This window comes from Talpa occidentalis, unplaced genomic scaffold (genome assembly GCF_014898055.3).
Source record: "Talpa occidentalis isolate TD23 unplaced genomic scaffold, MPIMG_talOcc4v2.1 talOcc4.6, whole genome shotgun sequence".
NCBI lineage: Eukaryota > Metazoa > Chordata > Mammalia > Eulipotyphla > Talpidae > Talpa > Talpa occidentalis.
The window spans coordinates 95,908,027-95,933,641 of record NW_023604972.1 but is presented as its reverse complement, the minus strand read 5'-3'; the positions used below and the strand labels follow the sequence as shown (position 1 = coordinate 95,933,641).

At 38.1% G+C, this 25,615-nt stretch overlaps 2 protein-coding genes and 1 pseudogene across 13 annotated transcripts in view; 2 read left to right on the top strand and 1 right to left on the bottom strand.

The window, feature by feature from the left end:
- LOC119261454 (V-type proton ATPase subunit S1-like protein) overlaps nucleotides 1-19,426 on the bottom strand; it is a 92,904-nt gene extending 73,478 nt beyond the window's left edge. For 4 of the 12 annotated variants that reach the window (XR_008549099.1, XR_008549101.1, XM_054687875.1 and 1 more), the window contains exon 1: nucleotides 8,465-9,288. Coding sequence is in view for 7 of the 12 variants with exons in the window: in XM_054687875.1 (XP_054543850.1) it covers nucleotides 8,465-8,544 (80 nt within the window). In the remaining 5 variants the exon portion in view is untranslated. Of the gene's footprint in view, nucleotides 1-5,808; nucleotides 5,939-6,772; nucleotides 6,964-8,229; nucleotides 8,278-8,464; nucleotides 9,289-12,046; nucleotides 12,101-16,422; nucleotides 16,464-16,984 lie in introns of those variants that run through there. The other 8 variants (XM_054687877.1, XM_037530790.2, XM_054687879.1 and 5 more) reach the window with 8 other exon arrangements.
- Nucleotides 1,079-1,888, top strand: LOC119261265 (gem-associated protein 2-like; annotated as a pseudogene).
- A 126-nt stretch (nucleotides 19,427-19,552) lies between the features above and the next one.
- RPS23 (ribosomal protein S23) lies at nucleotides 19,553-21,090 on the top strand. Its single transcript, XM_037530283.2, has 3 exons — nucleotides 19,553-19,838; nucleotides 20,297-20,456; nucleotides 20,934-21,090. The coding sequence occupies exons 1-3, from the start codon at nucleotides 19,835-19,837 to the stop codon at nucleotides 21,073-21,075; spliced, it is 306 nt and encodes a 101-aa protein (XP_037386180.2). The 5' UTR covers nucleotides 19,553-19,834; the 3' UTR covers nucleotides 21,076-21,090.
- Nucleotides 21,091-25,615: the final 4,525 nt, after the last annotated feature.

The following is a 25,615-nucleotide window of genomic DNA, read 5'->3' as shown; positions in this document are numbered from 1 at the left end:
GCTCCCCTCAGCAGTGTATTTCAGTCAATCTGCCTGTTGTGCTCCCCACTCTGTCTCTGGTGAATCCTCTCACCCTCCACACTTCTGGTCTATACCCCAGTTCTTGTATACCTAAATAAATCTTTAAAAAAAAAAAGGAAGTCCTCTAGGTAAAAAGGGGATTTGAGAGACTATACTACATGTTAGATGATGGGACTGTGAAAATAATTATGAACCTGCATATTTTAAATATTGCAAATGAAAAAAGGTAATTTTCAACTCAAGAGAAAAGGAAAATGTTATACAAAGAAAAGAAATTACAGTATAAGAACTGATTTGTGAAATATGTGTGTGTGTGTGTGTGTGTGTGTGTGTGAGTGTATAGTCACACTAAGTGTAAGCACATCTTTAACAGAAAGAAGTAATGTAACTGTATAGCTATATCACAGGGTTGGGAGGATGAAAGCAAGGCAAATCCAAAATAACAGGAATTATTAGACAATGTCTAAATAACAAATTGAGAAATGGTCTATGCATAATATTTAAGTATTGTGACAGTGTGGTGGATTATATAATTGTTTTCAACATGGGAACAATTCCAGGGGTATATACATCCCTACCTTTGACATATGCCTTCACACCTCCCTGTTATTGGGAAATATTTTCTGTCCCATCATCGGGCTTGGCAATATCTCAATTGGGCCAGTGGTGTATGAGCTTGTGTCTATCACCTCTTGCCTTTTTCCCTTTGTCATTAGAATGGCATGCCCAAATAGAGACTGTTCTTTCACTCTGCGTCTTAAAATGAAGAGACGGGAAAGAGTTGAAACAGGGCGCTGGTAGCCCACCTGTAGCCATTAACAAGTAAAACAAGAAATAAATGTTTCGGGTTGGATGTTGAGATTCTGAAATGTGGTAATTGTTACTAGTAAAAAAGCTCACTAGAGAATAATTTTTTCTATAATTTATTATGCATCTTGGTCCACTGGTTTTTTTTTTTAAAAAAAACATACATGCCTTAGTTTGTTTTTCTAATTCATTCTTTTTGAAAATGCCTTCCTTTAAATATTTTAAATTAGAGTGGGACTAGAGGAAGTCTATGGCATAGGTACTAGGGGAATCTGCAGTGAAAGAACTGATGCCCTGGCTATTGCCAGTGGAGCCCTGACATTTGGCTGAAGGTTTTGATCCCTTGGTACCCACTGAGAATGCCTTAGGAATACCTGAGGCAGGTCCAGATGGAGGCAGCTCACTGTCCAGATGTCGTGGTAACTCAAATTGACCCAAACAAGTTTAAAAGGAAGCAAAGTGTGAATGTTTCTCTTTCAAGATGCTAACCTGCTCCTGAAGGATGTTCCCCCACACTTCAGTGGCAACAGCAACAAGTGGCACAGTTTTCAAGTATTCAACAGAATGTGAACAGACATAGAAGTTACTGGAAATTGCAACAGTTGGATAGCAATGTGACCATGCCAAAATGCCAAGATGAATAAGGCTGGAAAAAATTTTGTCTGGGTGAAAGATCATGTGCTGTAGAGGTGGTTGAACCAGCCACAAATAAAAGTCCTGGAACAGATTACGCAAAATTGGTTTTCCTCCCCTGCTTAGTACTGTTAACAGAATGAACAGGACAACAGTAACTAGTGTCTTGGAGTATATGAATAATTGGCTTACAAAAAGAGACTTTATTTCAAAATTGGAAAGACAGTTTTATGCTTTATTGGTTTGTCTTGAAAAACCTTTGTTACCTGAGGCTCATTCACTGATTCAGCACCTTGCAAGAAGGCGCTCTCATGTGAGGCTCTTAGTGGACAGTAAAAATGATGAAAAGGTTCCTGCTTTGAATTTATTAATCTGCTTGATTAGCAGGTATTTTGACCAACGAGATTTAGCTGATAAGCCAGTTTGATGTAGCTGTTCTCTCAGAAATAGAAGATAATTGTACAGGCGGCCTAAGTCTGAGGAAGTGCAGTGCCAACTCAAGAATGGATTATGTCCTATCATGAACACTATGTCAAGGGTTGTCATCATAGTCTATGCCATTCCAGTTGATATCCAGAAGACAGTTGATACTCAGAAGATGTATAGATATGAATATTTGAAGTATCATTTGGAAAAACCCCATCCAGTTTTTGATAGTTTAAATTTTTTTTTGTAGGGCCTCCCCTGGTGGCGCAGCAGTTGAGCACTGGGTTGAGAGGCTGCCCGCAGCCTCTGCAGCGCCAGTTAGATCCCCAGTCACGGGCGAGGGTCCCACCAAAAAAAAAAAAAAATTTGTAATTAGATGCTTTTGAAACAAATTGAGTGCCATTTATCGGTGAAGCATCCTACACAGAAACTATGAAAATTTTAGAGGTTCTTGGTGAGGTTTCATTTTTTATTGACATACATACATATAAAATTTTCTTTAAAATGAAAGAAAAATTATAAATTAGCATACTAATTTATACTAAGTTTCTTGTGAGTAAGATTAGCATGAATCAATCTTTAGAATCCAATCACATGTAGGAACAGGAAGAAATTTAATTTCCTGAACAGCAAAAGTGAGACTCTGATTAAAGCAATCACGTATCTACAAGAGAGACGTTCTTTAGCCAAAAGATTTACCTAAACTCCAAACTCTGTAGTGCAAATTAAAGTGCAAATTAAAAAGGTAACTAATTATATGAAAGCAACACTAACACCCAGACAATATCCAAACATTCTATAATATAACCATATACAAAGAGTTTTTTAAATTTCTTTGAGTTTTATTTATGTAAAAAATTGTATTTCACAATACAGGGCTGAGTATTCAGTTTTAAAATATCTTAATGAATAAAAAATAATGGGAAATTATGAGATATGTTTTGACTAAGTAAGGAAAAATTATCAAGCTATTTGGAAATACCTAGTTAGCAGAGGAGTTTAAAATGTTAATAAATGTTTACTGAATAAAGTATAAATAGATAGTGGAATGAACAAGCTATCATCACTAAACATGTTTTACTTGAAATTTTGCTTTACTAATTAAAATTTCCGTGTTCAGGGCCTCCCTGGTGGTGCGAGGAGTTAAGTCTCAGCACTATGAAACTACTGGCAGCCACTGCAGCATGAGTTCGATCCCCAGGCAGGGAGCTAACACACATGGCACAGCAGACCTTACCTGTCTCCCCAGCTGCTGCCTTCAGCAGTGTATTTCAGTCAGTCTGCCTGTTCTGCTCCCCACTCTGTCTCTGGTGAATCCTCTCACCTCCCCACCACACCTCTGGCCTACATCCCAGCTCTGGTACATATGAATAAATAAATCTTAAAAAAAAATTCTGTGTTCACTAATGAAAATCTTTTACTACACAACGCAGGCTCATTTTCATTTCACGAGTCTATGATCATGAGCATATTATATGTGGCTATACTACTTAGCAAAATAAATCACAATTTAGATAGGCCTTGCCCCACATTTAAGTCAAATTAATGAGGTTTTATAGGAAGCCACATAAAACCAAAAGATAGGTACATTTTCTCATCCCTACATAATCTCTAAATAAAGTAGGAACTAAAGAATTATATGATTAGGGCCTCCCTGGTGGCGAAGGGGTTAAATCTTAGTGCTATCAAGTTATCACCAGCCACTGCTACCTTAGTTCGATCCCTGGCCAGGGAGTTAACCCACGTGGCGTAGCAGACCTCTCCTGTCTCTGCTGCTCCCATTAGCAGTAGATCTGCCTGTTCTGCTCCCTACTCTGTCTCTGGTGAGTTCTCTCACCCCCATACCTCTGGCCTGTACCCCAGTTCTTGTATGCATAAATAAATAAAAATAAATCTTAAAAGAAAATAATTATATGATAAAAATTACTTGTGTGAATAAATTAAAAAAAATTTAAACCTAAAATAATACTAAATACACAGACTCTTTTTCCAGTAAAAGGGACCTTTGCAATACCAGAAAAGTAATTAAGAGCCTTTGATTTCTAGTAGCTGGTGCCATATTTATTATTACTAAGTGCTCCATCACGAGTCTTCCAAGTATGCCTCAGTGAAGATGAGGCTCACGTAAGGTAGCTCCTCATAATTTTACTCAGGATGAAGACCACATTGTCTCCATTGCCTACAAGACTCTCAGACCTCAGCCTGCCAACTCCTCTTGTTTCAGCTCCTCCCCTCTCTGGTTCTTCTGTTCCCTGAATGCTTCATGTTTTCTTCTTCCCTCATGAGTTTTATCAGCTACTGTTTCTTCCATCTGCAATGTTCTCCCTTCTCCCTTACCTCCTGTTTATTTCCTACACATCCTCAAGTTCACAGCTAAAACATCACTAGTCTAACTTCTCAGAATAGTTCAGGTGCCCTTATTAAATGAGCTCATAGATGCCCCTCTTTTTCTCCATAGCGCTTTTCACAGTTTATAATAATATCTATCACTTGATTCACCAGCACCTCCCCCATTAGACTTAAAACCCCATGGTGGCAGGAACTATGATTTGCTCAGCATTGCAGACCCAGGCCCTAGCACTGTACCTAGTTATTTAAAAATACCAATTTTTTAAATGTTATATGCATGAATGAACTAATAAAGAACAAACCCTGAAAAGGAAGTGGAAAATGGAATTCTGTCTGAGAGGGGTGAAAAAAAAATCTCCTTTTGTTTAAGTACAAACCCAATTTGAGGAAGAAATATGTAAGAGTGGTTACCCCTGCTCTTTCTAAGCTTAGGAAACATACATCAAGCTTAAAATAAAATCATTCCTTCTAGAGACATAAGAACATTAAATTGTCTCACAGAATAGAAAAATATTTTTAGATTCATGATTTGAAAGAATATTCACAAAACAGCACTGCTATTTCCTTCATAAAGAATTTAGATGTCATATTATTAAATTAAAATGATCATTGATTTGTGTGATTTCCAGGATCTCTTCTGAAGCTAAGATTATTTAAACCTATTAACCTTGCTTCAAAACCAGTACTGGGATTTTTATAGTTCTTGGTGTACGTAATTCACAAAGCAGTCATTTCTATATAAACCGGAGGAAGTATAGGTCACTTATTATTTGAAAGTGAACCTGAAGGAAATGACTGATTTGGAAACAATGGGGCGGGGTGGGGGGCTTGCACCCGTGAACACAAGCTTCTGCCTACCATCCTACTTGCCATTATCCTTTGTGTTCCCACTAAATTCCCTGATGCATTTGTTGAGATGGCACATCAGGAGTAACTGAGAGATATGACATCAATTAATTGCTATTTCGATTCTGACTATTCTTTTACATAGATAAATCTTTGCAGCTTATCTTAGATGTAATGGAAATAAGCCAAAAGAACAAAGGAAATACAAACAAATTTTGTTCATTTTAAATAGGGCATATGCCACACTATTTCCGTTTTTCGTCAGTTAAAATGATTTCACGCCTTTTCTAAGGGGACACATTATATATTTCTGAGGTTTTAAAATTGTTCCTTACTCTCTTCTCACACAATAATAACAGGAGAAAGTGTAAAAACAACATTTACTTCTAAGTGTATATAAAAATAAACAAAAACCCTGCACACTGATTTTAGGAATCATTTTCTCATAAATATACTTTCATGCATAATACAAATGCTTCTTGTGTACTTTGAACAAATAACTCTTTTCTTTTATGATACAGATTATATATTTGTCTCTTATTTATAAATTGTAGTTCAATTAATTTAGTTCAATTAATTTAGCTAAGGAATAATCTAGTGTATCCATTTTGAATTGTCAACAAAATGTAGTTATGTAACAATATAAAGAAATTACAGAATCACCCAATTTCACACTTGCACTGATATTCATGAATACATTGCTTTAAAAGATGTGAATTTACTCACCTTACATTCTTCCTGGCAAGTATCTGGTCCAAAGTTAGTGAAAATCCCATGAATAAAAATATAAGTGAAAAACTAAACAAGATTTTTCTTCCCATCAAGAAATGAATGTGTTTCTTCAAGCCAACCACATCTGTTAATTCATAAATGCAAACATTGCAGAGGCAGTACCTTTTCATGCCTTGTGACTGACAGCACATTCCTCCAATAAAAGGCCAGTTAATTTACCAGGATGTATTACATGTGAGGAAAGGTGGAGAAAGGGACTTAATACAGCTTAATTTAGAATCCAGAGTAAAACCAATGAGTCTACTTAGATTGTTTATTTAAATCAATCACAAATTATTAGGAACAGATCCTTAGAGAAAATATCTCTATGCCAATGAGCATTTCTTAGAAATTTATGTTCTTTTGAGACTGTCACATAACAATTTTTTTTTTAAATAATATTGGTTTACAACATTGTGTATGATTCAGAGGTATAGGTAAACATCTCTTTGGATGTATGTTACCACATCACACCCACAAACAAAGCACGCATAGTTCACCACAGTCCTCTAGGCCCCTTCTACACTTTGCTCTCCACATTCCACCGTCCCCTCTGGTAACCTCAATTTTATAGTCAGATTCCTAGGGTTTGTTTGTGATTTGGTTTGGTTTGTGATTTGTGATTGTGATTTTGTTTGTGATTTGACCTCTTGTTTTGTTTCTCTGTATTTCACATATGAGTAAAAACACCCAGTATGTATCTTTCTCCTACTGGCTTATTATACATAGCCTAATCCCCTATAGAAAATGAGAGGTTTAAGTGCAATGACTGGGGGCAGGAGGGATTGCAGAAATGAGGAAGAAATGCCAGAAATTTCTCCCAGAAATTGCAGAAATGCCAATAAAAATTATAAATCAGAAAAGGTCACAGCCATTAATGTTGCCTTTCTATGTCCTGTCTTATTACTTCTTCCCTTACCTCCTTTTCTTCTTTCCTTTCTTTCATTTCCCCCAACGTCTACTCTTGACCTCTCCTTTTACCTCTTGTTCTTTTCCTGATTCTGGACAAGAGGTGTCTGATTTTTGGCAGGTTCGCAAAAAAAGAAATATAGGACACCCAGTAAAATTAGAACTTCAGAAAAACAACAAATAATTTTAATATATGTAGGTCCTGTGTAATATTTGGGACAAGTGATAATAAATTATTTATTGTTTACCTAAATTTAACTGGGCATTTTGTATTTTTATTTGCTTGACCTGGCAATCTTAGCATAGGGATTCTCTGCTACTCAAATTTTAACATGCATACAAATCACCTGGGATTTCATTAAAATACAATCTGATTCAGTAGGTCTGGATGAAGCATGAGATTCTTTGTTTCTAACATGCTTCCAGATGATGCTGAGGTGGCTCACTGGGGAGTGTGCTGATGTGCAAGGATCTAGAACAGATGTGCAATAGAAATGTAAGGACAACTACATATGTAATTTAAACTTGTTTACAGCCGTGAAAGAATTTTTTAAAAATGTAAAAGTAATTTTACTAATATATTTAATTTATCTAAAATAGTATTTGAAATATTAATTTTAACAATTATTAAAATATTTTATTCCTTTTTTGCCCTAAGTCTAAAAACTGGTATATAATATACTCTCATATCATATCAATTCAGACTAGGCAGAATTTCAAGTTCTCAGTAGCCTCATGTGTCTAGTGGCCACAGTACTGGACAGTGGCAACACAGAACACCTCTTCCAGCTGACAGAGCGACACCCCAAAGTCTATCATGGTAGCAGTGGCAGGGTCTGATTATACTGCTCCAAAATCCCTGGTCAAAAGGGCCAAGCCCAAGCCTATGGCGATCCTCCACTGTGATAATAATAATTCTGTGAATACTCAGAACACATAGTGTTAGCCCTCATTGCTTACCATATAATAATCTTTTACGGAAATAGGCTTCAGTTATATTTTCAGGCACATATATACACTCAAAATTATTTCTTTTAAATTGAGTATCATTTTAATATATTTTTATGGCTTGATGCTAAAATTTAATATAACATTCTGTTGAATTTTTTTCCCACTTGGTTAAGAATATTTAAGACAAAATAATAAGTTGCTAGTAGATTTCACACGTGTATTTGAGAATAGAAGTCACACTTAAGATGTGATTGTCTGAGAATAGCTCATCCTGTGACTTTGGAGGAGAAAAGCAGTGACAAAAAAATGCTAATATGATAGCTTGTAGGCTGCAAAGCACTAGGTATCACCTGCCTGGCATTGTACCACCCTGCTCAGATGGCTGAGCAGCCTGTCCAGAACTATGAAGGCTCTCAGACTGATCAAGTAGCCAACAGATCAAACTGCCACAGTTTCACGGATGCAGACAGGAGACACAAGTTTCCTGGGTCAGAGGCCAAGGAATTTATTACTCACCACACAACAAACAGCATGACCACTGGTATTTACGGCAGTTCCCCTTGCCTAAAGAAAAGTGCAGAAGGATGAATCCAGATGGGTAGATGGATGCTTGTACAGAGAGTTTCATTTGAAGAGAGAAACCCTGACTTCCCAAGGCTATAAGGTAACCTGCCTGAAGACACACTTTCTACCTTTCAAGGCTGTTTGCTCTACACACACAGTGCAGGAAGAAAAGAAGTAACCCACTCACTTGCAGCTGCTATAGAATATGCAGAGACACACAGAAAGTTTTCCTTCAATGGTATCCCTAAGAGAAGAGAAAATGTTCATTCATGCTGCCTTTTCAATTGAACATACTGCTTGAATTTGCTTCATTTTTAATTTACAATAAATTACTAAATGAAATGTTACTGAAAATTTGAGTATCAAAAATTAATCTTCCCGCTATCATATCTGACCCTATAGAACTGTGCTCTCATGGGGTGGTCAGCCAGTCATTAGACATTCCATCTCGGACCAAAATACCATTAGTCAAATGTTCAACGGTGTTCAAACACTGATACCAAAACCAAGTCCATCTACCTTCTATGAAGCCCTGAGCCACCTGAACTTAGTTGGTCTATCATTTAATATTATGCAAACGATTTTCCCCAACATATTTCAGTACATTGGCTTGTACTCAGTTTCTCAACACCCTCCGCAGGACAAGTTTTGCACCTCAGTGGCTTTCCATATACATTGTTCCCTCTGTGAGGATTATCTCACACCCCTCTAGTGCTCCCTGCATTCATTTTTGAATATCTTCACCATGGTAATTTTTGAGCTCTGATAGAAAGATAAAGTCTTCCATGTCTTTGTGCTTGGAATCTGGAGAGTAGTTTACTCCTTGCAATGACATATTTCCCCTGCAATCTCTACAATACCTTGTGTTGCATTTTTTTGTCTTTAGATTGCATTACTTTTTTTTTAAGTATAAATAGTAGTCATGAATAGATTTGTACCACTTCTACTTTTCCAACAGATGGTGCCATGGTTTTATTTTTAATTATTAATTTATTGGCCTTTCCCAGCCTCCATAGATCAAGAGACCTGATCTGTAGCCATTAAAACAGCGGTGGGGGAAAAGGCCTGGAGTGATCCAATTACTGGAAGGAATGTGCAGGGGAAGGAGAGGCAGGCTCATCCTATGGCATCACCAATATCCTTTCTCTCTAGGATTGCACACCTGAGTATCTGCAGTCTGCACTTCACTAGGTGAGTACCAGTCACCAAGTGTGGGGAATGGTAAGCCCATCCCAACACACTGTTCTTTTTCTTTTTCACTGGGAACCGGGTGCTGGGAATACCCTAGCTCCTCCACATGTGTCCCCTATGTTCAGGGTGTGTGCCCATACCTTCAGTGCCCCTGCACAAGCAGCACCACAGTTTTTATTGCAGCCTCCCTACACCACAACAGAGCCTTCAAGCACTTCTCTCCACATACCTCTTGTTTACTGAAGCATGAATTTCTCCAGTGTTCCCCTAGGTATGATCCACAAAGGTCTCCAATGGCCAAGAGGTGCTCCAGTTTTGCCCAAGTGATGAGGCCCTCTGGGTTTAGTGATCTTGTAGATAACTTTCACATTTTTCTCTTGGGAGCAAAGCAAGGACTATCATCTGATGCCATCTTAAACTGACCACTGTCTCTTAAATTTCCAAAACGGGGATTGTGTCTAATTAACCAATATAGAACTAGAACTAATATGCTGATGGCTCAAGTTGGTGCTCAGTAAAATGTACAGAATAAATGAATAAAACTATCAAAAGTGCCAAAAAAAGTTATTTGATGTAACATAGTTCCAGGGCCTGAATATTTAGGTAACCATAAATGAAAAATCAACTAATTCAATTATTCATAGAGCTCAACAGCTTGAAAATACAAATAGACAAAACTCTGTTTATTAGCAAAATTATGTATGTAAGTATTGTTCCGCATGGAGGGAGGAGTATGACTCTGTGATGGTTAATGTCTATCAACCTGACTGGGCCATGAGATGCCCAGATGTTTGCCTGAACATTACCCTGGATGCGTCTCTGAGGGTGTTTCTGAATGAGATTAATCTATGAACTAGTTGGATGGGCAAATATCATTCCCCTCCTATCAATGTGGGTAGGCCTCATCCAATCCATTGAAGATCTGAATAGAATACAAAGTTGGAGTAAGGGAAAGAACTCACCTTCTGACATGACTATCTTAGAATGGGGACCTAGGTTTTCTTCTGCCTTGGGCTTTACCTAAGACTACAACTATACTGTTGGCTTTCCTGGGTCTCAAGCTTGCTCAATGCAAATCTTGGGACTTCTCAGCCTCCATAACTGCATGAGTAAATTCCATATAGGAAATGCTCCTTATATAGATATAGATGTTATAAATATGGATGTGGAGAGAGAGAAAGGATCTCTGAAGAATTCAAACTAATACAGACTCTATAAAGTTCAGAATCTAATTGCTGCCATGATTTCTACCAATTTTCATCAACTTCTTAGTTGATTAGAATCAGGTTAGTAAATGAAATACCTCTAAATGCTTTTGATTTAAATGTTAATGTTTCTTCCTTTAGATTTCCCCTTGACTTCTTGGAATGTGGATAATGTGTCAGATTAGTGTCTCATTCATATATATATATATATATATATATATGAATATATGAATAACATATATATATATATATAATGTTACTTTTCTCAAACTGAGACAGGTGGCTTGCTCTTTCATAAATTTTCCATTAGATAAACACTGGCATGCACTGGATACCAGTAATACAAGATAATAATGTCATAGTCCATAGTCCAAGAAGCTCCCAGCTCAGTATTGTGCAGAAATGTGGAGATATAATTGCTGAGATAAGTACCTTTGGGATATTTCACCTAGCAAACCAGTGACCTTTGCTGAAACTGTTCTTACCTCCATTCCAGACAATAACTGATTAAATGAAGGGTAAAGTGAGGTAAGTACATAAGAGCTTAAGAGACAAATCATAAATAACTCTTTTGAAGAATTCAAGTAGCCTTACAATTCTTGATTCTACTCTTTTCATGAGGTCAGTATGCATCTCTCATGCTGCTGGGGTCTGTGAGTTACCCCAGCATCCCTCCAGTAAGTTGGCTCTTGTTCTCAGCACATTTTCTATTAGTTGCAATACTAAAGAACCTTTACTAGAAGGGATTTCTAGATAATAAATTTAGTATAATAATAGAGGCATTTTGATTAGTAAGGGAGGTTTGTGGGCAAGGGAGAGCCTCTCAGACTCTGGGTTAAGGCTTCCTTCACATTCAAAAATGCTCCCAGCACTTATCTGCAAGGTCCCCACATTGACAGGGATGAGAATCACAGTTTTAACCCACGAAGGTAAAACTCACATAGTGAATATATGCTAAAAATGTTGCTTATGATGATGACATCTACACTTTATATTTTAGGCCACTGTTTAAAATAAGAGCAAACTGGATTTTACTGGAATAAAATTAATCAGCATACTTTGTTTCAAAAAGAGCACTGAGTACAACTACTCAGTAACAAATCCAAGATGTTTTTTTAGCTAAATGATTAGCATAAATTTGTAAATTTCACTTAAAATCTATTTAAGCAAAAATTTTTAATTCATTGGTATATGAGCACATTATTCCATAATATTAAAAATGATCATTATCTATGAACTGGTTACCAATTCAATTATTTTGGTTATCTTCAAAATCAAACAGGAATTCTGGTACCCACATGATTAAGAAGTAGTGTTTTTAATAATTGGAAAAATTATTCCTCTCCTTTGTGTAACTTATGAAATCAGAGTACCTTCACTTTTTTTCTTTCTCTCTTCTTCCATTTCCTCCCTCTTTCCTTCTTTCTCTTTCAATTTAGGAAAAAAAATTTTGCATTACATTATTTAACTTATAAAATCTTAGTAAAATAAAATGCTCAAAACTTTGTATATTTATGTAGAAGAATTTAATTAACATTATATATGCATAATATGTTATAACATTGTATAAGTTTCAGGTATTCATTTTTGAGAATCATCATGTGTGTCTATCACAGTAAAGTCACACCAAGAAGCCCAAGTCTATCCTTCACCATTCCACTGTCTCCTTTTTCCAGATATACATACCCTTTTCCCTCTTCCTTTCTGGCAGCCATCAATTGATATTGCATTCAAAAAGTTTACTTTTTGTTTTATTTAGTTCATCTGTCTGTCTATTTTCTATATATACCCCTCCAAGTGAAACCATACAATGTCTGTCTTTTTTCTGTGTGGATTATATCACTAAGCATCATTCCCTCTAGGTCCATCCATGTTGTTGCAGGATTTCATATTTGTCACAGCTAAAGAATATTCCATCATGTCTATATTCACACATCTTATCATTTTGTCAATCAATGGGCACTTATGATGTTTCTAGTTCTTGGCTATTATAAATAGTGCTACAACAAACATGAGAATGGATAAATCTCTTCAAATTAGTGTTTTTATATTTTGAAGTACATACCCAAAAATGGAATAACTAGATCATATGGGATTTCTAATTTTTTGAGGTATCTCCACATTATTTTCCATAAAGACTGTACCAATTTAAACTCACAACAACAGTGTGTACGTTTTCATTCTCTCCATATGTCCTGCAACACTTGTTTCTTGTCTTTTGTATAACAACCCATCTCACATGTGTGAAATATCTCAATGTTGTTTTGATTTACATTGCTGTAATAATAAGAGGTGTCTTATCTGTTCAGATCATCTGCCCATTTTTCAATTGGTGTTTTATCACTGAGTTTTATGTGTTCTTTGCATGTTTTGGATAGTAACTCCTTGTAGGATATATTATTCACCAATATCTTCTCCCATTCAGTAGGGTGTATTTTCAGTTTGAAGTTTTTTTGCTGTGCAGAAACATTTCAGTTTGTTGTAGTAGCGCTGATTTATTTTTGCTTCTGTTTCCCTTAACATTGGAGTTGAGTTCCCAAACACATCTATAAGGCTGATGTCAAGGAGTATATGACTTGTTTTCGTTGAAGTATTAAATGGTTTCAGGTCTTACATCCAAGCTAATCCATTTTAAATTTTTGTGTATGTACATTCACCTTTACAGAATGTTTTGCATGTATACATTATAATAACTTATATACTACTATATTTAAATAATCTAGAAATAATGCTAATCTTCATTTTACTATGGAATACAAAGGTTGAAAGAATTACCCCTGATCATTCCCCATCACCAAAGATCAACTGATCCCCACTGAACTCACTGACAGCATAGATCTGGCTAACTGATCCTATCCTTAAGCCTCTCTAGGGAATGAGCTTATAATTTTTATTATTCCATGAATGAAGAAAATTATCTTCCTTTTCCTAGCAAATATACAATCTTTCTTTTCTGAAAGAAAAGGCCCCTGTTGAAACAGAAACCTAGTTTCTTTTTGTTTGGTCCTCAGCCAAGACAGAGAACACCTGGAGAATAACTCCCTTCCAGGAATTTCACTACAGGCATTAAAGAACTGCTTTGCCAATTCCCCCTAGAACCTACACATATTTTAATTATAATAACAAGATTTTAAAAATCAGAACTGAATATTAGAAAGATTAAATAGCAATACATGTGTTTCTTTAGTTTCACCTTGGAATTGATGTGAGAAGAAATAATCACGAACCAAAAAGTAGGTAGACTTAGGACAAGAAATCCTATTCATTTGGGTAAAGGAAAAAAAAAACTGCTTAATAATTTAATCAGGTAAAATGAAGCACTCAACATTCATCACTACTAGTTATACAAAGTATGCAATCATCAGTCTAACTGCTTCTGCATTCTTACTTAAAACAGTTATTCTAACTTGTCACATTTCCATAGTAACTGCTGCCTCAAGTTTTATAGCTAACACACTAGAAATCACTTCTAACTATTCTGAATGTTCCAATATCAATTGTAAACATTGTAAAAACCACTGGCTATTCCTCCCCAAAAGGTAACTTCTCCCCAAAATGGTATAAAGAATCAGCATCACCCTTTACCTCAATCTCCTCATCAGCTGATCTAATTCATGAAAACCAATCTTTCTTCAGGGGGGCTTTGAGAGAAGTCAAATAACAACACCCTTCTGGCCTATATAGGTACTAAGTCAATTGAGAAATAAGACAAGGGGTAAGATAAGCAGGTGCAATACTACTTTATTACTGCAAAAGGTCAGAATGATGGACAAAACTTAGTGTAGAAATAAAATGGATTGGAACTGAACCCCTCCCTCACCGCTAGCAGAAGATAGACATGGCAGCCTCTGAGAGCAGCCCTGGTCTCTTGATAGGGAAAAGAGGCCTGCCCAGAAGAAACAGGAAACCATATGCATCGTGGGTCCCAAAAAGGAGGGCTGATTATGCCCAGACCAATTTTTCTAAATTTACCATAGAATGTCACCCTTCCTCACTTGGCACAGAATGAGTAAATTGACAGAGAAATCAGGAGCTGCACAAATTGAATTTTACTTGAAAGGAAATACTAGCAAGCAGGGTAACTCTTCCTCTGATCACAAATGTTGAAATGGCATCTAGAAAGGTGTTTCCAAGAAGTTTTCAATTTACTGTCTGGATCCATCAGAGGAATTACTATTTATGGTAGCTATCGCCTCCTAGAATGTACTTAATAAATAATAATACTTGAAAGTCAAAATTACTACTTGAACCATGAGCTGCAAAATGGATGTTACATTAGCAGGTATTAATACAGCATAAATGTCCTTGCATATTTCCATCAGAGCTCTTGAGTGACCAGATTCACTGTCAATGGACATTAATATTTTGAAATAAGTCTTCTTCACTGAGTAACAGTTCTTAAGAATGGGCTTAAATATTCAATGTAAATCACAATGGAAACACAGGTGCTGTCATCTAAGCTTTGTTATTCCATTTAAGAAAACAAGCACAACAGATTTAGCAAATTCCTAAGAATGACAAATGAACATTGGTTTCAATTTTATGTCCCCAGTTGCATTAACTCCTAGCAAAGAGAATCAGTCTATCTTCTGAAGTCTTAAAGCCAGGCATAAACTTTTCATCTCTAGTAACAAAAGTCTTAGATGATATCTTATTCCAATAGAAGGGTGTTTGAGCTACACTGAGTATCTGTTGTTAGGGTTGCCACCTGTCAATTATCTTAGATCTTCTGGATAACTTGCTGCAGCCTCTTTATCAGCACTTCCTGATGACGTTTTCTTCTAGAGATGGTGTCTTTCCTTAAACTTAGTGAACAAACCTCTGCTAGCTTCAAACTATTTTTCTGCAGGTTCTTCACCTTTCTGAGCCCTCAAAGAATTGATGAGAGTGAGAACCTTGTCTAGATTAAGTTTTGGCTTAATCTAAAGAATTCCCTTAAGGAATCAGCTATAAAGCTGTTCTTTCTTCACATTTGGATGTTCACTGGAGTAGCATTTATAATTTCCTTCAAGAACTTCTCTTTTGCATTCACAATAGGCTAGCACAGAGGTTTTCGACCTTTCTCAGATTCTCATACCTCCCTCGCCCAGTGTAACCATTTCTAGCTACAGATTGAAGCGAAAGACATGCGACTTTTCCCTTTCCTTGAACACCTAGAAGCCACTGTAGGGTTATGAATTGGCCTAATTTCAATATTGTTATGTCTCAGGGGATAGAAGCTCAAGAAGAGGGAGAGAGAATGGGAAAGGTTGGCTGTGCAGCAATCAGAACACAACATTTATAGATTACTTTTGCCTTCATATTTAGGTTCAGTGTGTGACACTCCAAAACAATTAAAACAGTAACATTAAAGGTCACCATAAGAGACATAATAATAGCAAAAAGCTTTATATATTGTGACAATTACCAAAATGTGACACATCATACAAAATGAGCACACACTGTTGAAAAAGTAACACCATAGACATAGTGCTGTCACAAGCTTTCAATTTGTAAAAAACACACCATGCCTTCATGACAAACTACACTATGTCCATACATTTGGCAACTGAAATGAAATGGAAAAGCGCACACTGCGAAAGTTCACTAAAGTAATAATATGTATAGTACTATATCTACTAAATAAATTAAATTCAAAGTTAAAAACCTTCAAGCAACAATACACACACACGTAAATGAATGTCATAACAGCTTTCAACAATTTTGAAAACTTAACTGAAATAGACAAACTCTTAGAAAAATGACTTACCAGGTCTGACTTAAGAAGAAATCACAAGTCTATGAGTGGCCCTATTAAAGAAATACAGGCTATGGTTAATAATCTTCCCAACAAGAAACCCCCAGATCCAAATCATTTTACAAAACTTTCAAGGAATAAATCATCCCATCATTACATGAACACTCAGTTTGTAACTGTGGGTATCAACTCAGTTTGTAACTTGTTTTTTTGCTTTCTTTCAGGTCTTTGTTGAACACAAGTTGTTAAAATAGCTAAATTTATCACTTTTCTTTTTATCTTGTTTAGAAATATTTTCCTTTTTATATTAAGACTTTTAAAATATTGTTGACATTTAAGTCCTTAACGGATCTGGCATTGGTGGTTTTTTGGTCTTTTTTTTTAAAGCATGAGATGGTGATACAATTTTATTTGACTAACCACATCTCTGCTTGCCAGTTCCTTCTTTATGCCTTGATTTGAGATTTAATTCTGTTATTTAATAATATTCTATACTCATGAGTCTCTTGCTGGATTCTCTGTTCTATTCACTGGCTACTTTATCTACTTTTGTACTAATACTTCAATAACTTACCTTCATAGAAATTTCTTATATATAGCAGGGCAAGGCATTCAGATGTTCTCTCTTCCTGGCTTTTTACTCCTCCAATTTCAATATCATAGTTCAGTGCAATCCTTTCTTTGCAATTATTTAACTCCCTTGTGCTTTCACCCCCAGCTCTACTAAAACCCAACTCTCCACCTACTCAGTCACTACACCGAATAAATCTCAAAGATTATACAAAACCATTCTGATATCACCTTATGACTAGTCACAAATGAATCCTAGTAACTTCCAACAATCCCACATCATTTTGTCAATTTCTTCCCACATTTCTAGATTAGGAGGCAAAATTCATGTTGAAGTCGAATCCCCAATGTGCTGGTTTTAGTAAGTGGGGGCTTTAGTAGGTGATTAGGTCATGAGAGCAGAGCACTCAAAATGGAATTAGTGTCCTTATAAAGAGACCCCAGTATGTCAAATATATATCAATAAAACTGGAGGGAAAACAATATATAAGAGACCACAGAGAGCCATTTGAGATGCCAGCCAAACAAACAAACAAACAAAAAAAACCTATCTATGAACTAGGAAGTTGGTTCTCACCAGACAATAAATCTGTCAGCACCTTGATCTTGAACTTTCCAGTCACCAAAATCATAGGAAATAAATTACTGTTGGTTATAACCCACCTAGCCTATGGCATTGTATTATAGCATCCTGGATGGACTAAGACTATACTTCAGTAAAAATGGGGCAATAAAAGTATTCATCTTTTAGTGTTATGAATTATTAAATATAAATCACCTAAAATTGAATCTGGCACAGAGTAAGCACTATTTAATGCAAGTGTTCCTATCATAGATGATTTCACTTGACTCTCTCCTCAAACCTATGTTGCCTACCCTTTGTCTTCACTGATGTCCTTGCTACTTACTTATTATATTGAGAAAAATAAATCAAAAGTTCCACATTTTTGCCATCAACAAATCTTCCAATTAAGTTGCAGCTATATCCCTCTCTATATTCTATCTTCTCTACTACCACAGATAAATTACTTTTATTTCAAAGGTCAATTCCTCCACTTGGGCATCATTCTAGTCTACGGAAGAACTTTCTTGTATAACTATCCTCTTTCTTTCATAAAGTATACACTTTTTGTTCTATATTGGAAAAACCACATCAGCATATACAAAAAGGTCAGAAGACCCGTCATCTAAAACAAACCCATCCTGGCACCACAAAAAACTTTCATAGTTAGTCATTTTCTCATTACATTATAGAAAAATTCCTTGCAAAAATTACCTATAGTTACTGTCTATAATTCCTTCTCTCTCATATTCTTATTGCTCCAATCCAATCAGACTTACATTTTCACCACTCCATGGGATTCCCCATTTAACAAAGACACCAACAACTTCCACATCACCAAATCCAAAAGACAATTCAATCTTCATCTCACCCTTCTTCCACACTTGCTCAATGCTACCTTTCCACTGGGCTTTGGTTAGAGTACAGCACTAACAGTTCAAGTCATCATCTCTCAACTGAACTATTACAATACACTCCCAACTGGCCTTACAGACTCATTTTACAGATTTTTTTCTCCTCACAAGAGCCAGAGTGGTCCTACAAAAATTAAAATCTTCTTTTGTTACTCTCCTGCAGCAAAACTTCCAATGGCATTAAATTATCTGGAGAGCAAATAGTTTTTTACCATGGATTACCCACGTGTCACTATGCACCTCTCAGACCTCATCTAGTGCTGCACAACTCCTCACTCCCTCAGCTCCCCTTCCCTGGTCCTTTAGTTCCTGAAGAGCACCAGTCCATTCTAGCTGAGAATGTCTCTTCCTGGAAGGTTCTATCTCACATGCTTGTCTGTCTGGTTACCCCTCTTTAGGCTCTCGACACGATGTCTACTTAAACCACACTATACAGAGCAGCCACCCTCACCCCTAATCACTATCCTCTATCTGTATTTTCTCTAAAGCACTTATCAGTGTGTAAAATTGTATTTTGGCTAACACTGTGTACTGTCTCCTCCCATCTAGACTATAATATAATCTTTGTAAGGGAAACCTTCACTTTCTTGCCAACTGTTGTATCTCCAATGCCTAGATCAGTGCAGCACAGAGAAGTTTTGTTTTGTTTTTTTTTAAATATTCGTGGAATGAACCAACAGTCCAGAAAACCCTCACATCTACTTGATCTTACGGGACAAACAGGTTTCAAGAGTTAAACGAATATAGCCCAAGGTCACACAACCAGTAAATGGCAGCTTTGAAGTTTAAGGGCTGGTATAAAGTTCTTAATTCCTACACCACACTGCCTCCCTAAAATCTTTCCACGGTACTATGTTGCCTGTGAGGAAGAATTAAAGCTCAGCGGTCTACCTTCCCACACTGAGCAGACGGCATCCACACGACCGCCCGCAGACATCACGCCTGGGCCTCACCCCAAGTTCCGCTGCCAGGCCCCGCCCCCCGTCCTGCCGCCTGGCCACGCCCCCGTTCCGCCCCAGGCCCCGCCCCCTGTTCCGCTGCCTGGCCCCGCCCCCGTGGGCTTGCCCAGAGCGCCTGCGAGTGGGTCTGGAGCTGGTCGTCCGTGTTCCTTCTGTCTCCGGCATTCACATGAAAAGAAATAAAAGACGCAAAGTAGATACCTCTGAATTTCATGAAGATGAAATAAAATGCAGATTCTGGTTTATGTCGTCTGCAAAGTGGTGCAAACGTGTCGTATTCAAACCGGCGGTGCGGTCTCTGGTCAGGCACTGCGCGGACAGCCACGCGGGGTCCTTGGCTGGGCGGGGCTTGCTCGCGGTGCCTTGTGGCTCCTTTCGTGCAGGTTCTCCCTTTTGCGTAGGCCCTCGGCGCCGGCAGGATGGGTGAGTTGAGCCGGGCCGGGCTAAGGGGGCCGAAGGCGGGACTTGGTGGGGGGTCTCAGGGACAGGCATAGGGGTCGGAGCAGATCGTTGAGTTGGACGCAGAATGGACGCCCAGTAGGGGAAGGTCGGGGAGCGCTGCTCCCGCAGGCACATGGCCCGGCGCAGGAAGGGCCCGAGCGGCGTGGAGGCCTCCGGGCTCCCGAACGAGGGGACCTGGTGGCGGTCGCTGCCCCTCCACTGGCGTGGGGCCTCATTCCTTTGAGCGAACGCACCCGAGAAACACTTTTTAAGTTGGTTCATGGGAAATTTTGGTTTTGGGCAGTTGTTTGGTCTATGTGCCGAGATGTAATGCCTACCAGTTGGCAGCCCAGGTGAGCTGCTGTCATAGAAGATGTAAAAATATGATCGGCGTGTATTTGCACGGGAAATAAGGTGATTTTTTTTTTTTTCACTTTCAGGCAAGTGTCGCGGTCTTCGTACTGCCAGGAAGCTCAGAAGCCACCGACGAGATCAAAAGTGGCATGATAAACAGTACAAAAAAGCCCATTTAGGTACTGCCCTAAAGGCCAATCCTTTCGGAGGCGCTTCCCATGCCAAGGGAATTGTGCTGGAAAAAGTGTAAGTGAAAGTTCATTATCTCCTTAAGGTTTTTGGGGGGGATATAAATTGTAGGTTTTTGTATAGCCATACATGAAATGTGTAGCAGGGTTTTAATCCTAATGTTAGCCTGTAAGAAATGAACTTGGGAACATTTGGAGAGCTTTAATGGTGTGAGAACTGATCTAAGCTCATACACCAATTTTGTGATCACAATTTTTTGTGTCAGGGAATTACATTAAAGAGAAATTTCTTGCCCTAGGTTAGTTAAGATTGAGCCTCATGAATTTGCCTGTATGCCTTTGTTTTATTTTAGTAAATGATCCTATCATAGTAATGAAACACTGAGGGGAAGCTTCTTGAATTCACAGGGGTTTAATAATTATGATTAACTTAGAAAGGTAAAAACAGAATTTCATGACCTCCATTGGTGCCTAGTGAATTAAGATGAATCCCCTTTGAAAAAGCCAGCTCACTTTTCTGTTCTTTTTATTTCAGAGGAGTTGAAGCCAAACAGCCAAATTCTGCCATCCGGAAGTGTGTGAGAGTCCAGTTGATCAAAAACGGGAAAAAAATCACAGCCTTTGTACCCAATGATGGTTGTTTGAATTTTATTGAAGTGAGTGCTTCAGTCTGTTAGAGCTTTTGTTCTTGGGATAATTTCCCCTAGTTTTTTAATATGGTGAATGGATATTTCTAGTGATTACCACTGATAGCAGGAATAAACTGTTGGTTTTATTCCAGGAAAATGATGAAGTTCTGGTTGCTGGATTTGGTCGCAAAGGTCATGCTGTCGGTGACATTCCTGGAGTCCGCTTTAAGGTCGTCAAAGTAGCCAATGTGTCTCTTTTGGCCTTATACAAAGGCAAGAAGGAAAGACCAAGATCATAAGCTTCAATGGTGAAAAGGTGGTAGCAATAAATTTCTACATGGTCAGAAATCATGTGTTCTGTGTCTTGCTTTTCCCACTACAGAGATGCTTTGTAGCAGTTTGGGAGAACAGTTAATTCAGAATTTTCTGGAGTAAATGGGCTATTAACCTAGGACAAAATTTTCCCCTACACTGTGGAATAAATAAGTGTGTCGTAAGTAAATGCGTAATACCTGTATGGAGGACTTAAATTGAACCTGTAGTGGGAAACATTTGGGGGAGCCAATATGGTAAATAAATGCTACCCTCTGCCAGTGTTTACAGATATCTAAAGGTCAGAATGGATGTTATACTTTTATGTGCTACTGTGTTTATAAATAGTCACTGCAGTCACTGGTGTAAGTGGGAGTTGATGGAACCTTATACAAGTATATGAGGGCAGAAAAATAGTTGGGAAATGAGGTATAGAAAGGTTAATGTAAATATTTTGACCTTAGGCTTTTCTCTCAAGACACACAGTAATGTGTGTAGGAACCAACAGGATGTTTTGGTTATTACTGAAGCTGACTGTTGGGTCATCACGGCACAAATTTTTATTTACAATTTTTTTCACTAAAATGGTACAGTGAAACGACTTTTTAGCCTTCTGGTTCATATCTGACCTGAGGAGCAGCTACGGGGCTGTATTCAAAGCTTAATGTTAGTTTATGTTCAGATCTTTGGGAAATGGCTTTGGCTTCTCATTTCCCATTGAATAAATACCAGAATCCTTACCCTGGCACAGAAAACCTGTGTCCCTCTGGTTCCTGCCTGCTCACCAACACCAAGTCACTCAGACCTTTCCCCAACTAGCTTCAACACCTCCCTCCCCTATTTTTAGGCACCTCCCTTGTCACCTGCAGCTCATAGCACCACTTTACAGATCCCCAAACTCACAGTAACAGTTGTGCTTGTACTTTTAACGATTGTACAGGTGTTCCCTAACGTGTATATGCAAGCTGTTTTCCATTACGGCGCCTTCCTGCTAAGTAATTGCAGACAGCGCTGGTCAAACCATCCCCAGAGCTAATGAGATCCCCGGGCCTCACCCACCTGCATCGAAAGACGCCCTGGAGGGTCAAGCTTTTCCTCCCAAAGACTGCCCACGAGGGTGATTGAGGGTGGGGGCGGAGTCCTCCAGCAGGCGGGAAGCTCTAAGTCGGCTCTTAGGCGGGGCCCCGCAAGAGTGGGGCGGGTCCTGGTCAGAGGGGGCGGGGCGGGGTGGCGGGTTCCTTCCCTGGTTGCGTTCTCAGCGGGGCTGACAGTTTATCCAACCTGTTAAGACCGGCACTCCTGGAAGAAATTTTAATACTACCAGCGACACTAGCCCGCACTTCTAGTGCTCTAGGTGCACGATGAATGCCCGATTTACGAATTAACTGACAGATTGACCCAAACATCCATCTAAGGAGCTTCAAACCCAAAAGTTTGAAACCGATCTGGGTTCCTTCTGCCTCCTGTGTTTTCCTTCCACCCCATCGCACCCACTGCCCCATCACGTTATGGCCTGCCTCCTTCATTCTTAGGTCCAGCATTAATCTATATCTCAGCCTAGCCCAGTGCTGTGCCCAACTGGGCACCAGCAGTTCTAGGGTGACAGGAATGAAGCACTCACCTTGGGTTGCAAAATTTAAGCAAAATCCCAACAGCTTTTTTTTTTTTTTTTTGTAGAAATAAGTTAATTCTAAGATTTATTTGGAAAGGCAAAGGAACTACAATAGCTAAAACAATATTGAAAGTAAAGCATGGGCCTCCTTGGCTGCGCAGGGGTTAAAGACACAGCGCTATCAAGCTATCACCAGCCACCTCAGCAAAAGTTCCATCCCTGGCAGGCCAGGGAGCAACCCAAATGGCACCCCAGACCTCTCCTGTCTCACCGGCTGCTCCCCTCAGCAGTATATTCAGTCAATCTGCCTGTTCTGCTCCCCACTGTCTCCAGCATCGCTGGTCTACACCCCAGTTCTTGTATGCAAAAATAAATTTCAAAAAAAAAGTAAAGCATGAAAGTGGAGGGATTCCAAAGCCTGGTTTAAAGATTTAATTTATAGTAGCAGTAATGAACAGTGTGTTATTGGAGGAGTGATACACACCCAGAACAAAAAGAGAGAGAGAGAGAGAGAGAGAGAGAGAGAGAGAGAGAGAGAGAGAGAGTAAGTGCACATAAATTGACATATGATAGGACCACTGATTTTTGACAGGGAGAAAAAATTTAATGGAGTAAGGAATTTTTTTTTCATTTAAAAAAATCTAAATCTCATACCTCATTAAAAACATTAGCTCAAAATGGACACTATAGCTGCAAAATATAAAGGTATAAAACTTGTATAAAGAACTTCTTTAGACATCACACCAAAAGCACATTTCACAAAAAGAAAAAAAAAAACATGAATAAATAGGACTTCGTGAAAATTTAAAACTTTTGCTTTGTAGATGTTAAAACAATGGAAGGACAAACTACAGACTGGGAGAGAATATTTGCAAATGACATCAAACAAAGGGCTTTCGTTCAAAAGAATTAAAGAATGTTCTAAATTCAAAAGTATGATCACAAACAGATCTGTTACAAGATAGGCAAATGAACAGTCACTTAACCAAATGATGACAGCATATGAAAAGATCTTCAATATGTTAGCCATTAGGGAAATGCAAATTAAAAGGCGTTATTACCATTCAGAATGGCTGAATTAAAAAATACTGACAACACCAAGAATTGACAAGACTGTGGTGCAACTGGGTCTCACCCATTGTTGGTGTAAATATGAAATGGTACAGTCAACCTGAAAAAGTTTGGCAGTTTCTTATAAGCTGATCCAGTGACTAAACTTACAGTTTTTTGTTTTTTTTTTTTTAAAGATTTATTTACACAAGAACTGGGATACAGGCCAGGTGCGTGGGAGGGTGAGAGAATTCACCAGAGACAGAGCAGGGAACGGAACAGGCAAAAGGAACGAAATACACTGCTGAAGGGAGCAGTGGGTGAGACAGGAGAGGTCTGCTGGCCTTGTGGATTGCTCCAAGGCTGGTGGGGATTGAACCGGCACTGCAGAGGCTGAGGACAGCTTCATAGCGCTGCGCTCAACCACCTGCACCACCAGGGAGGCCCAACTTCTAGGTAGTTTTAATACAGAAATAAAAATGAATGCCCATACAAAATCCTGTACTTTCATGTTCATGGCAATGATGTTTGTGATAACCAAAAATTGGAAACAACCTAAATGTCCTTTAGTGGACAAATAAACTTGGTACATCCGTATATGAAATAAGACTCAGTCATAGAAAGAAATGACTGTTACATGTAACAACTTCTATGAATCTGTGTTATTATGCTCTGTACAAAAAAACCAATCTCAAAAGGTCTCAAAAGGTTACATATATCTTATATGATTGCATTTATGTAACACTCTCAAAATGACAAAATTATAGCCATGGAAAAGAGATCACTGGTTGCCAGGGATTAAGAATGGGGCTAGTATTTAGCTATAAAAGGAGAACCCCAGGCAGTTTCTTTGAGGTGATGGAACAGTTCTGAATCCTGATTATAGTAGTGTTTATACAAATCAATGCTTGTGATGGAATTTCATACACATATAGACCTAAAAAAACAGCAGTACAAGTAAGATCTGTAGTTCAGTTAATAGTGTTGTAACAATGTCAACTTTCTGATTTTGAAAAGAACATCATGAAAGATGTTATCATTTGGGGATGCTGGGTCAACTATATTACTTGTGCAACTTCTTGTGAGTCTAAAATTGTTTCTAGATTACAAAGTAAATAAAATAATGAATGGGTTATTTTAGTCTGTTATTTACTTTGTGTTCATGCTTATATTTGCCTAGCAAAGTCCAAACAAATCAGAAATTGTTGAAGCAGAAAGAAACTGGAGATCACTTAGTTGTATGGTTTCCAAATTCGGGAATAACAGAATTCTCTAAGGCATTTTTTTTTAGCTTACAAGTACTCCCTATCTTCTGGCAAACAGTCTTTAGGGTATTTCAGAACAAATACCATCAGAGCTGTCTGACAAGCTCTCAGGTAGTCCTCATATAGTCAATCCCTTCCTTCCTCATTTTTGAGAAGTACTAATCTCATCCAACCCTTTATCTTAAAATCAGATGCCCCAAAGAGGTCTCTTAAGTTTTTTCGGAATTGGCCCAAATAATCATCACAACTCAAATCAGAACAGTGGTCTGTCCTCTAAATGAAACCATTCCTCTCAGAAATCCACTCCATTGCAAGACAATGAACACTTCCTTACAGGTAACTACTTAGT